The sequence below is a fragment of the Macrobrachium rosenbergii genome, chromosome 2, assembly GCF_040412425.1.
Source record: "Macrobrachium rosenbergii isolate ZJJX-2024 chromosome 2, ASM4041242v1, whole genome shotgun sequence".
NCBI lineage: Eukaryota > Metazoa > Arthropoda > Malacostraca > Decapoda > Palaemonidae > Macrobrachium > Macrobrachium rosenbergii.
In genome coordinates, this window is record NC_089742.1 from 91,330,072 (window position 1) to 91,344,990 (window position 14,919).

The 14,919-nt window shown below is 35.1% G+C and overlaps 1 protein-coding gene across 1 annotated transcript; it reads right to left on the reverse strand.

The window, feature by feature from the left end:
• Positions 1 to 364: 364 nt before the first annotated feature.
• LOC136843653 (uncharacterized) lies at positions 365 to 14,907 on the reverse strand. The gene is made up of 2 exons (XM_067112202.1): positions 14,842 to 14,907; positions 365 to 2,884 (listed from the first exon to the last, which is right to left on the reverse strand). Exons 1-2 carry the CDS (start codon positions 14,905 to 14,907, stop codon positions 365 to 367), a joined length of 2,586 nt encoding a protein of 861 aa, XP_066968303.1.
• Between the last annotated feature and the right edge of the window lie 12 nt (positions 14,908 to 14,919).

Below are 14,919 nucleotides of genomic sequence, written 5' to 3' on the forward strand. Positions count from 1 at the left end.
AGGTGAAGGTCCAGCATCAGGCACTAGTAGGGGTGAGAAATCCTCCTGTGGATCCTCCTCGATCACTGCAATTGTAGCTCCACTTTCTAGAACTTCTACAGAACTTTTATTTCTAGGAATGTAAGCTTTAAGCATGTTAGCATGATAAAGTTTCCTTTTCCCATTTATTTGAATTTCATAATCCATCTTCCCCCTCACGCCAACAACAGAAAAAGGACCCTTCCACTGAAGTAACAATTTATTATTAGCCTTTGGTAATAGTAAGAGAACTTCACTGCCAATTTTAAATGTTCTATTTTTAGCCTTTTTATCATAAAAGAATTTATATTTACCTTGCGACTTCTTCAATTCTTCTTGGGCCAACTTACAAGTTTCTTCTAATCTTTCTCTCCTTGTCCCACAAATCTCTCAGAATAGCTAAAGGGGCACGCACCGTTCTCCCATATAATAATTCAAAAGGGGAAAACCCCATGCTTGCTTGTGGAGACTCTCGGTATGCAAAGAGAACTGCCGGCAGGTATCTATCCCAAGTAGTAGGTTGTTCAGCGCACATCTTTTTAATCATAGATTTCAAAGTTCCATTGAACTTTTCAACTAGACCATTCACCATCGCATGATAAGGGGTCGTAGGAAGATGCTTGATTGACAAAAGACCTCTAACTTCGTCCATCATTTGCGATGTAAATTGACTGCCTCTATCAGTCACCATTTCCTCAAGAACCCCGACTCTGGAAAAGAAACTCAACAAGGCATCAGCTACACGCTCCGTTTCGATAGATGGTAAGACTATGGCTTCAGGGTATCTGGTTGCATAATCAACCATGGTCAGTATATATTTGTTACCAGAACTACTTCTTGGCAAAATAGGTCCTATCAAGTCAACAGCTACACGTTTAAAAGGAGTGTCAATGAGCGGTACCTCTCCCAAAGGTACCTTCCCAACTTTTCCTCTAGGATAAGTTTTCTGACAAATGTCACACGACAGACAGAATCTCTTTACTGCTGCCCCAATACCGGGCCAGTAAAATTCCTGCCTTATTCTACCTAAGGTCTTCTCAGCACCCAAATGACCTCCAAGTATTCCTTCATGTGCCATGCTCATCACGCCCTCTCGAAGCTTAAACGGCAATACTAGTTGCTTGTGTTCAATACCTCGGTCTGAATATATTCTGAACAACAATCCTCTCTCAAAAACTGCCTTACCTTTTCCATCTCTAGTAATAGCTTTACCAGTTCTTGCATCATCTCGCAGAGCTCTTAAGCTTGGATCCTCTTCTTGCTCTTTCTTGATTTCCTTTGAATCCATGTCCCAAGAAATCTTGGAGTCTGACGTTTTCAGCTTTTGGAATGTAGATTTAGATTTCTTTGCTCCAGCTCTCGTTAATACAGCGCCGGATATGGGTTCCTCCAACCTTGTTGTTCCAGGGATGTTGCCTATAATGAGATCATAAAGAGGGTCCTCCATGCACACAGCAAGGGTAGTACCCGTAAAAAATGGTGATTGAATGTAAATTTCAGCCAAAGGATAAGTTTCTACTATATTCTTGTTCATATATCTAATCCTACTGCTCTTACCAGTAAAACATTCAACAGGCACCAAGTCTTTTCTGGCTACGACAGTTGTACAACCAGTGTCCCTCAAAACTTTTACTGGGTTTCCGTATAAAATACCCTCCTCGACAGGCATATCAGAAGCAACACTGGCCAACTCAGTGTGATCATTTTTAAACACTTTATTATTTATATCCGCAACAGGATCTTTAAAATTTCCTTTATGGCCCTTTCTGGTCCAATAAACAACTTCTCCTGCTGCAGCATGACCATTTTTCTTGGATCCTTTTGCATGTACTAGACAATTAGAAGCCTTATGACCCACTTGTCCACATTTATAACACTTAATAGAGGGTGGATATCTAATGGGTTTAGCCGTCTGCTCAGAAACCGCTTCCCCGGATAAGTCAACTCTGTCACTACGTACTGTAGAAAAATATTTAGAATTATGAAATAAACCTCCATGAGCTTGAACATAACTTTCTGCTAATTCAATCATTTTGTTAAGCGATAATGGTAATCGCTCTCTCAGATGTACCTGCAACTGCCTGCCACAACTCTGCAAAAATTGCTCCATAAGAAATAAATCAGTTAAACCTTCACATGTCATTTCACACTTTGACATTTCAATCCACCTCTTTAAGAGATGTCTCAATCTAGATACAAACTGTTCAACTAGCTCATTCTTCTGAGGTTTAACTGACCGAAACTTTACTCTGAAACCTTCCTCAGTACAATCAAATCTTTTCATAAGTGATTCAGAAACTTTATTATAATCCAAAGCATCCTCAGGTGAAAGTCTAACGTAAACTTCCAAAGCTGCACCCTTTAAATGTGAACTTAGAATTATAGCCCAATCCTCTTTAAGCCACTTGGCTGCACTAGCAAGAACTTCAAACCTCCTAAGATATGCATCAATATCATCTTTGTTTTCATCAAAATCAGGAATAGAAGGACCTTTAACTTTTACTCTTACCTGGTTACCTTCAGTGTCGGAACCTCCGGTATTAACTGGCGAGTCATTGATTTCTTTTTGCAGTTTCAATTTCTCAATCTCCTGTTTTTGCAAAGATTCTTGTATATTATACAAATGAAGCTCATGAGCTCTATCTCTCTCACTTTTTTCACGGTCATATTCACGCTCTTTTTCTCTTTCCTCACGTTCCCTTTCTCTTTCCTCACGTTCCCTTTCTCTTTCCTCACGAGCAGCTTCTAGTTTTTCACGTTCTAATACTCGTTCCTTATCTCTAATATCCCTTAAAGCACTTTGTTCATCACTTACAAATCTTCTAAGTTCTTCGCCTTCATAACCAAGCTCTTTGCCAAGAGAGAGCTGACATAATTTAAGGTGTCAAAGAAACGAGCAGGTAAAGGTTACTGCTGATTTATGGATCCAGACATAATTAGAGACAATGATTTTCAGATTACTCAATTTTAACACAATTTATCTTGATTTTAAACCACTGTATAAATCTACAAAGTAAAAATGATTAAAATCGTGACCTGGCACGTTTTAGGTCGCCATTAATGTCACAAGTACTATTTTCAGATTACTAATTAATTTATCTTTTTAAACCACTGTCTATTAAACACAAGCCATGCAATAGCACTTGAAGGTTCTTTTAGTCTTTTAAAAGATGTAGACGAAGTGGTGATAAACAAGTATAAGGGTTTTTAAGTTTTAATTATAACATTTAGCAAAAAGATATCTAACATATAATTGATAATAAAAGTGAATAATATGGAACAGTCAAGTGAATATAATAAATGACAAACAAATATCAATAAGTAAAAACGGCCTTCATTTCATCAATAATGACTTTCACAACTTTCATAACACAAGTACCAATAAATTTACGTACGTAACAAAAATAGAAAAATGATTGTAATCTGATTTTACAATATATAAGCAATAGGTATCTTATTTAATAATATATATAATAGCAATAGGTATCTTATTTAATAATAACCAAAATACAAGGAAAGATACCGAGTACACTCGTGGATACTGTCGTGCGGACGGTCACTTATCCCTTTTGCATAAGGCCACAACCCTCAAACATGCTTTCGTGCCTTCGACCAGCCAATAAACACTTCCTCTCGATCACAGCGATCAGTGCACATCATTTAACTCAAAACACCAAACACCAATACTTCGGTGCCGATAAACAACCAACACCGACGAAGAGCACTTTCAAGTAGGGCTGATGTATAAAATCCAAGGTGGCAGGGATCTCGAGCTCTTCCGCAAAACAGCACCACGAATGAACTGCTGAGTTATTTCTGCTGATTCCTATTTCACCTCGGAAGAGAGACAAACAGTACTTAAACAACTGTCTAAAACAAGTTAAAACAACCAATCTTCATTACTGTAACAAGAATTCGTTGGTAATTACAGTTGGGTCTTTAACTCGGAAATCGCTATATACATACAAACATTACTTATTATGATGTAAATATAGTAACAACATAAATAATAAACAAATATATAAACACACTGTGACAGAGAGAATGGAATAATAATGAAACAAACAGAGAGAGAGAGAGAGAGAGAGAGAGAGAGAGAGAGAGAATAACGAAACAAGATGTGTTATGCTCGTGTAGTCAAACCACTGGCACGAGTTTAATCTACTGAAATTGTTAAAGGAATTTTTAAACGTCTTACCTGTGAGCTTACCTGTTAACTCTTGCCAGAAACCAATTCTTCCAGTGACGTCATAAGTACCCTCCTTTATAGGAGGGTTTAATTCAACTAATCCACCCAAAAGGACGTCATTAGGTAAGCCCCAACCAATTAGGACTGCTAATAAGGGCAGGACAGATGCTATTGCCCGCCTATTGTGGGATGGGCATTTCGTTTGAAAAAGCCTTCAAAAGAGAAGGAAGAGAAGGAGAGAACAGAGAAGAACAGAGAGAAGCAGACAGAAGATTGAAGAGCCTTAGTGGAGTGAGGTCGTAGCTTCACCAGTTGTGGGTTGAGAAGAAACAAGGCTCACACTTCGATTTGTATTCATACTACTTAACACTGTACATATACTGTACAAGTGAGATAGATATAAAATTACAAAATGGTGGCAGTGGTGGGATGTTTTTAAATTCTTGAGTTTTGCTTGTTGATTTGTTGATTCACTTCGTCACCTGTTATTTCCTTCATTCTGTTTCAGCCGTCAGTGTTTGTAGTGGGGAATGTTTTCGCCGATGTTATGATTCACTTCACTCTGTTTTTAAATTCTTGAGTGTGTAGGCTAATTGTTCGTTTGTTCACACTGCACTGTTATATCTTCTCGGATCCACTATAACTGGCACCATTTTGTAATGTTATGCTTATGTCACCTTTTTATGTGATGTTTCTTTACTACCTTCAACTTGTTACGATTTATTTATTCATTGCCCACGAAAAGAAGTTTATTATTGTCTTTTATAGATGCTTTATCGTTTCTGGCTTTGTTGTTATAGTAGTATTTGAGTCCCAGGAGGATTTAAGAAGACACATTGCAGCTTTCTTACTTCATTAACACACTAATTAAAAATAACACTGTACATATACAAGTGAGATATATATACAAGTTAAGCAGTATGAATACAAATCGAAGTGTGAGCCTTGCTTCTCCTCAACCCACAACTGGTGAAGCTACGACCTCACTCCACTAAGGCTCTTCAATCTTCTTTCTGCTTCTCTCTGTTCTTCTCTGTTCTCTCCTTCTCTTCCTTCTCTTTTGAAGGCTTTTTCAAACGAAATACCCATCCCACAATAGGCGGGCAATAGCTTCTATCCTGCCCTTATGAGCGGTCCTAATTGGTTGGGGCTTATCTAACAAAATCCTTTTGGGTGGATTAGTTGAATTAAACCCTCATACGAAGGAGGGTACTTATGACGTCACCGGAAGTCTTGGTTTCCGGCGAGAGTTAACAGGTAAGCTCACAGGTAAGACGTTTAAAAATTCCTTTAACGGTTTCAGTAGATTAAACTTGCGCCAGTGTTTTGACTACACGAGCATAACACATCCTGTTTCACTATTCTCTCTCTCTCTCTCTCTCTCTCTCTCTCTCTCTCTCTCTCTCTCTCTCTCTCTCTATATATATATATATATATATATATATATATATATATATATATATATATATATATATATATATATATATATGTGTATATATATTGTTATGAAGTGATCAAGCACCTGGTTATTACACAAATAGGCCAACAAATCTGTCGTGCAAATGATAATACCAAAAGTTACCTCACATCGACCAGATACTTGAAACCTCATAACAAAGAGTTTGACTGAATCACTAAAGGTACAATGATCCCATAAACTTATTTATCACTTGAGGAAATCAATGTAACTTTATCAAGTTATGGATGAGGTAACAATTATTAAGTTATATCCAGATTAGTGGAATATGGGTTATCTTCAACCAGCACTGTAGCTGTCTCTCTGGTTCTATTATACCTAGATAAGTCTCAGGTGAACAAACAGATACATCACTTACCTTGTACACACTCATTAATGTCTGTAAGTACTGGTGATCAAAATGAAACGCTATGTTTTAAAACTTTAAACAAACAGGTTTATTTCTAAGTTCAAAAGTTATATGTAAAGTTCACAATCTCAAAAGATTTACCATTAATTGACAACAGTGTAAGAGTTAAGTATTTCTTAATCAAGCTTAATTCACAAAACTTTAATTTATCAAGAAAACAATCTGGTTAGGTAAGAATCAAACTATTAACTATCACTTAAGTGCCAAGTGTTTACCTGATTTAACCATTACAAACAGTCACCAAAATATTACTGATTGGAATCCACATAACATTCTCCAAAATCCCTATAACAGGTAGGCACTAACAAAATGCTAAGAAATCACCAGCAAAACACAGTAACAATAAAATCATAATAATGTGACAGCACAGACATATAAGAATGCGATATGCAAAAAATGGAAATACAACAATCACCAAAAATGTGCTTAAAGATTATATCAATCTTTCACAATAACTTTTCCCTGTAAAAAGAAAAGTTAAACTCACGTCTTTCTAAGACTTATGCAAAAACAACAATTCTCTTTTACCAAGAATATCACTTAACAAAACTCAATAGTCACCACATTACCTTTTGTAATTATTACACCATTACATCTCCTCCTCAAAACTTGCACAAAATAATATTCCTGATCACCTTCTACAAAATTAACACACTCCTGGGGTGAGTTTAACAGAGCTTTTACAACAGATATCCTTCTGTTATTCCCTTTATATATAATGGGATTATCAAGAGAGAGAGAGAGAGAGAGAGAGAGAGAGAGAGAGAGAGAGAGAGAGGCAGATGTTTCGCTGAGGCCTCTTTCTAGCAGACTACTGGTGCCTTTAGGAAACACTGGCTTTTAACTCTCGTAGGCCCTTTCAGAATACTCAAGAATATACATAGAGTGTTCACACAGCATACACATGTATGAATACACATACACACACGTATACAAAGTATACAAATACAAACGGGTGAGCTTCGAAGGTGATATCCTTATCTACAAGATGGACATTTCCTGTTCAGGACTTACCAAACCTTTTGTCAGCCTGACGCAGCTAGGTAAACATTAGACACAAAGCAACACCACTTATCTGCTGTTCCTCTTTCTCTCTTTCTCAGATTACAAACAGAATAGGCATAGGCAGAGTTAATAACGATGGAATAAGTATACAGAACCAAAGATATAACAGGAAACTCACTGACTGGGTGACAGCTCGTCACGATAACATAAGTGAATTCTTTTTCCTTAAACACCTGGGTAAACATGGAAGCTAGTCTTTATTCTCTCTCTCTTGGCAGACAGGATGTGGTGACGTGATAAGCATCTCACAATACAACTTCAAACATTAAACAAAGGAAAAAATATTGTACAGAATCATAAGTTTACATGGTATATAACTTATCTGTAAGAAAAAGCATGTTAAAATCACGTCTTCACAACAAATGATGAATCTTGTAAGCAAAAAATCAAAATTTTCACAGACTTATAAAATGGTTATACATATTATAATACCTTATAATAATACACACACACACACACACACACACACACACACACACACACACATATATATATATATATATATATATATATATATATATATATATATCACTGGTTCTCTTCTCAGTTCTTTTTCTCTCTCTTATATTTATGTTATTCATATATCGTTACATGACAATAATCTAACATAACTGGATTGTCAGAAACAAGAGATGTAATGAAATGGAAATATTTATGTTCACCAAAAGATCAATCATATTACAGTCCATCGTGTTTAACTAAGTATTGTCTTTATCTTGTTATCTCACAATAGGTCAAAATAAGTCAGAGTCCAGTACATTCCCAATGAGTACATCTTTAACCTCTTTCTCAGTGAAACATCTGAAGAAGTCAAATAAAACTCTTATTAAACAAAATGCATAAAACTAAAGATATGTGAATTCCTCCCATGTTATTTATAAAGTACACACAATATAATAAATGCTTGACACAAGAAACATATATAAATGAAAGAAAAAATCTACAGTTTGGGAAATCAAAAGTGGTTCCTACCTCCAAACAGCAATGTTCACAGTCTTAGTTGACAGGTCTCGAACAACAGAGTCTTCAATGAAGACTTTTAATAATGTTCAGTGTTGGTCTTCGAATGATCATTTTTCCGACAACTAATCCCTTCACACCCTGGGACTCCGCCCAAAAGAAACACATATGCTAACGCATTTACCAGAACCTGGACATTTCCGGCAAATGCACCCATGAAGTCTTGTGGCGAGTTTCCACATCTTGAGAATACCTGATGTAACAGCTTTACTCAATTAGGAAACAAGTCACAAAACAGCTAATCATCCTCTCAAGGTTCTTCAGAATGTCTTTCGCGACACTTATTAATTAAACATCTACTGTGTATTGTAATTCATAAAATACTTGTGGCCTATAAACTTTTCATATATGAATTTTTATCACATCACCATGATTTTGTGTACACAAACATTAAGCTACAAATGTCGTTTAATATCCAGTTCACTCTACCTTGGAAGTAATACCAAGGGGTATTATAACTGGTAAGTGGTTTGACACCTTACGGGATCAAACTGCCAAACAGAACCAACGACATTCAGTAAGACCCTAGACCACCTGAGTGGTCTTGGGCGTCACTGAACGTCATTGGTTCTCATTGGTTCTCACTGGTTGTAGCATTTTTAAGCTCTCAGTCACTCCGGAGGAAATCCTGCATGAGGTGACATGGAAAACACCACTCAAATCAACTATAATTCCCTTCAGCATTATTTCTGAAGTAGATTGAACTGGAAATTAAATGACATTTGATAGCTTTAATGTTAGTAATTTGCACTGTGTTTTTGTTTAGCTACTTAACTGAAAAGAAAAAGTCTTTATTTAAAGCTCTCAGTTTTTTTCATAGACTCGGTAGGAAATGGAGCATTGAAATCCTGTCAGTGGTTTCAGAATAAAAGTATTTCTTAACATATGTCATAGCCATGATGCTGAAACAGTTGAGGCTAATTGCAAATTGTAATTTCAAATGCAGTCAATATCATTTCAATGGTAAAAAATGTTTATTATAATATCATTTATGGTTTTCAATGAAAACATACAAGCACCACATTTTTTGGAAGATATAAAATAAATTGGTTCAACTATATTGTCGAACGATATATATATATAGTATGGATAAGCAGACGACCTCTGCCTTCTTTTTGTTTATTTTATTATTTTATTTATTTTTTCTTTATTTTATATATATGGGTTTTTATAAATAGATATGAAAGGATATAATTCTTTTATTCTTATCAAATTTATTATGTTAGTAATTACAAATTGGAAAGAAAACACAACTGTGTTTGTCTGTTTATTTTACTTAACTGAAAGGAAAAAATCTTTATCTAAATCTCTCTAACTGCACTGTTTTTTTGCATAGATCGCTAGGTAAATTTCCATGTTATTATGTGGGTATTGAATAAATCCTGTTGGTTTAACAGTGTTTTTTTCAAAATAATGAATTGCTTTCATTTTATATTAATATGAAGAAGTATAATTCCAGTTTTGAAATCAGAGATTTTGTTTTTAGCCAGTGTTGGCGATGCTGAATATAGTGGATTTTTGAGCTCTTTATATTAGTTGCCAAATTGTAATTTTGGGTAGCATGAGAACAAATGCAGTCAATTCTTGTATCTCTATGTGTTGAAACTTGCACTCCTTCGGCTTCTGTTTGGACTTCTCCAAGGACCAACATAATGAATTTATTATAATATCATTCATTGTTTTCAATGAAGTCTCCATACAATTTGTCTCCCAGCTGCATTTTTGGAAGATATAAAATAAATTGGTTCAAGTTAAACTGATTGTCAATTTTGTGGACAATTGACACAGCCCAGTCAGAGATGGGAAACGTGGTCAGTGCACCTGGACGTAAAGCAGACGACCTCTGCCTTGTTTTTGTTTATTTTATTATTTTATTTTATTTTTTCTTTATTTTTATTACCTATGGGGTTTTTATATAATAGTAATGCAACACGATATAATTCTTTTATTCTTATCAAATTAGATTTTATCAAGCTATGGAAAAAGTCAAACATATTACTTCCTTCTTCCTTTAGTATAAAAACGAGAATATTCATTTTGATTACCCAAAAGCTTTGTTAGGAATTAGTTTAGCTTTAAATCTGACTATTCATTTAAACAAAATACACAACAAGAAATAAGGAAAATTTGTTGTGTTCAATTTCAGTTCTTTGTGTAATATATATTGTTAAGTTTTTTTATTTTTCATTGTTGCCTGGTTGATATTTCTGTCTATGTAAAATATATATATATATGTCTTTTTCTGTATTGATATAGTTATATATATATATATATATATATATATATATATATATATATATATATATATATATATATATATATATATATATGCAGTATTCATGTCACAGTATAAACATTCACATATACAATCACGTTATATTAAATAAAAATATGCATACTTGTTGTTGATGTAATAATAATTTCATCCGTATGTGGAATATCTCTCTCTCTCTCTCTCTCTCTCTCTCTCTCTCTCTCTCTCTCTCTCTCTCTCTCTCTCTCTCTCTATAGTACTATAACCCAAAATAGTTGAAGAACAGGCAGCTAGAGATTAATAAATTTACAGTTTTTTTCTGTAAATCAATAAGGAAATATTATATAAAAATATTATATATACTCTTTGCATACTACATTGTAAGGTGATTACAACCATATATATATATATATATATATATATATATATATATATATATATATATATATATATATATATATATATATATATATATATATATATATATATATATTATATATATATATATATGTATATATATATATATATATATATATATATATATATATATATATATATAATATATATATATATATATATATATATATATATATATATATATATATATATATATATATATATATATATATATATATATATATATATATATATATATATATATATATATATATATAGGGTGTTTTGAAATTAGAGGCCCCTCTACAGCATAAACTAAAATTGATATGGACAAAAACAAAAGTAATTCAGAACAGGTATTTATTTAAGTTTCTCTCTGAGTATTTAATATTTTGTGTGGCCTCCATCTGCCTGTACCACAGCCTGCATTCTTGAGGGGTATGATTTCAACAAATCGCAAAAAAAAGCTGAGACTCAAACTCCATTTCCCTGAGCACTTTGGTCACCTCTCTTCTCAGGTCGTCAAGGCTTGGTATACCATCATAGTTCACTATGCGCACTTCAACATGATCATTTAAGATACTACTAATGTTTTCACACACATTAAGGTCAGGGGAGCTACCTGGAAATTCACTTGACGAGAAGAAATCGATACCACTTTTTCAAAGCAGCTGTGTCTGAAGAGCTTTGAAACATGGTGCCTTATCATGCAAAAATGTGACTTCTTCAACAGATAACGCATTTTCAGGATCTTTGAGGAAAGGAAATACTCCACCAGCAAGCACAGTTTCTCTGAAGTATTCACCATTACATGACTGTCCTTTTTCTTTGATGATCCCCATTAACCAAACATTCAGGAAATTTCACAACTTGGCGATAGCGCACGTCATCGCTGATATCATCCAACTTTGCAGCCCAAATGATGTCATTTTTATGATTTGGCTTCCTGACTGTGTAAATGAAGAATTCATCTGATGCCGCAACATGGAGAAAGTCAGCTTCATCCCAATCTTTAAGAAATGAACCACAAAACCATGCACGGTCTTCTCTCTGTTGCTGAGTGATGTTGGGCTTGCTGATAACATGAAATGGCTTGATACCAGATTTTTTCAACTCACGATATACAGCACTATAACTTCTCTTCCTTCCCCTTTTTGTTTCTAGTTCAAGCACCAATTTACATAAAGACTTTCTTGGTCTACCCACTGCCTCAGCTATGATGTTTTTTGACTCCTGAGAAAGGACTTCAATCCTTCCAAGATTCTCACTCTTTTTGCGATGACAGTCATATGGATTTTTGTTCCAGTTTCTTTTAACAAAGGATTCATCTCTTTTAATGTATTTAGCTATCCAGGAACGTGAAATGAAGGATGCGCCAGCATCCCTGGCCTCTCTGAAGGTTATAGCCCGGATTCGGTCAATCCATCTGATTTCCTCCAAGGTGTTAGCCATGGCTGTATCTAACTCCGTCACTCAGTCTGAAAATACAAGAAATGTAAAATGAAAATTAGCTTAGTAGAAACTTAAAATAATGTACTTAGAGATAGGCTATAGCAGAAAACTTCATAAATTTCCATTTGTTCTGTGGAGGGGGCCCTCTAATTTGGAAACACCAGTATATTTTTATATATATATATATATATATATATATATATATATATATATATATATATATATATATATATATATATATATATAAATACTGGGTGTTTCAAGTTAGAGGGCTTAAGTAGATAATTTCTGATTTTTGAGGCAAAAGTGAATAAGTCTGGCTGCCCTTTTACAGGCAAAACCCCCCTGCGGGCATCAGCTGAACATGACTCAACTCCCTATGTGCTGGACGTGCCCCCCTGGCCCATAGGAGGAGATAAAAGCGACAAACAGACCAAGGCTCGCTCTCAGATGCGCGCTGGACAAGATGGTGTGGGGAAGACCCCAAACCACCGCCATTCCCTGGCCCAACAATGCCCTTAGCTCCTAACCACGTGGCCTTTCAAAGTATACTTTCCCTCGTGCACTCCACCCGCCAACCACGTGTTCCCTTCGAGGCTGGCCGGACCGATGATCCACTCCATTTGCTTGGTGTTTCGTGTAGTTCCCAACGCCTTGCCCTTTACGTAGAAGCCCCTGCATCCTTCCACGTGGAAGATCGCAATCGCAATCGGAAATCGCAAGTCATCTACGGACCGCCTTCTGCGCTGGAACCAAATCTGCCTTACGGTAAAGTGCTCTGTAAAGACATCCATTCAGTCACGCTTTTCCTCGTAACATTTACTTAATTTGAGTGCCAGTAATCACCGAATCTCTTGTCAAGTGTCCGTGCTCCTCGAGTGTCGGCAGTGCTAAGCCATTATTAATTCATCGAAGCCCCTTGGTACCCTCAGTGCAGCTTCGAATTCATTATTCTTTTGTCTGTTTTCATTACTGGCGTATAATGTGCATATCTCTCATTTCAGAGGGACCCTATACCGTGGAATCTTCTTGGACTGTGTCTGGAATCCCCCCAGTTTCACTCATCCTGTAGGAATCCCCTTCAGGATCAATATTCTACTTGCATTCCTCTTTCCCGTACTAATGTTATTTATGTAAATACACGCCTGTAAGTTTGCCCACGTGTTTACGTAATATTTTCCTTCAGTAATAAGAGCCTTACGCTCATATGAAATTCCCCTTTTTCCTCTTGTTTTATGTTTCCCTGGCCCCCACGAAGTCGGAATCACAAGGCTAAATTATCTGAAATTATTGCTACCTGTCTCACAGAGAATATTTCAAACTAGATTGCCAGGAAAAATATATATATATATATATATATATATATATATATATACATATACATATACATATACATATACATACATACATACATATTACCATTCAGTTTTCAGTTAGTATTTTGGAAGAAGATATACATGGAAACCATGGTGTTAGATTGGTTTCTGTCAAAGAAGATCCACGAGGTAATCTTGATTGGGGAATGCCATAAAGTGTACACTTTAGTCGTATGAAAATCCATTGCTCCTATAACTCTCAAACACTAGCTGTTATCACTGCTTGGCAGATATGAATCAAATTATTACTGATCCGAGTATGCACACCCACAACACATACAAACAAACACACACAATATATATATATATATATATATATATATATATATATATATATATATATATATATATATATATATATGAAAGTAAGTCGTACACTAGACTTTCTCTAATCAATATAACTGCAAATTTCCATTAATACACACACATCTATACACATATACATACATACATACATACATATATATATATATATATATATATATATATATATATATATATATATATATATATATATATAACCATAGAGGAAATACGTGATATATAGTAACTCCTTACAAGTTACAGATATGAATATCATCCATTTATATCCATGTCTAAATGCGTTTTACCATTATCTGTATGAGATCTTCGAAAGGGCTTTGAAATACTAGCTAAGGGATATGAGGAATCAGTTGTCAAATCTTTGGTATTTCCGTTTGGATAATTCTGTACCTGAGATAATCCTGTTTAGGTGAGGCAAGGTTTTAAACATCGTCTTATGTCATTATGGATATGAACCACATCTCTATTTCTTGTACATTTGTATCTTCATTGTAGCGTCTGTTTCTCTCAATTTAGTTTAGGCTACTTTTTAATTATTTCTTAAAATAAGGACTTGCAAATCTATTTTTTTCAAATACCTCGTGTGCTCTCTCTCTCTCTCTCTCTCTCTCTCTCTCTCTCTCTCTCTCTGTTTCTCTCTCTCTCTCTCTCGGCGGGCTCGGACGTTTTGTTTGTCAACACCCGCTTTTGAATGCTCTGCAAACTTTCTCGATTATTGAGAGATATTAAGAGCTATTGTTACCTAGAATTGGCTGAAAGCTGCAGTGAGGCCCAGTGATCAGTGCTGTGACATTAGTGTGCTTAAAAGGTTTTGAACTTAGACTTTATTTCTGAGTAAAAATCTCGTTTGCTGGGCCATACCTCTACGTTCAAAATTTTTAAACTGCGCATGCGCAGTGCAGCGTGTGACGTGTGTATCCTCGTCATGGCTACGTCACT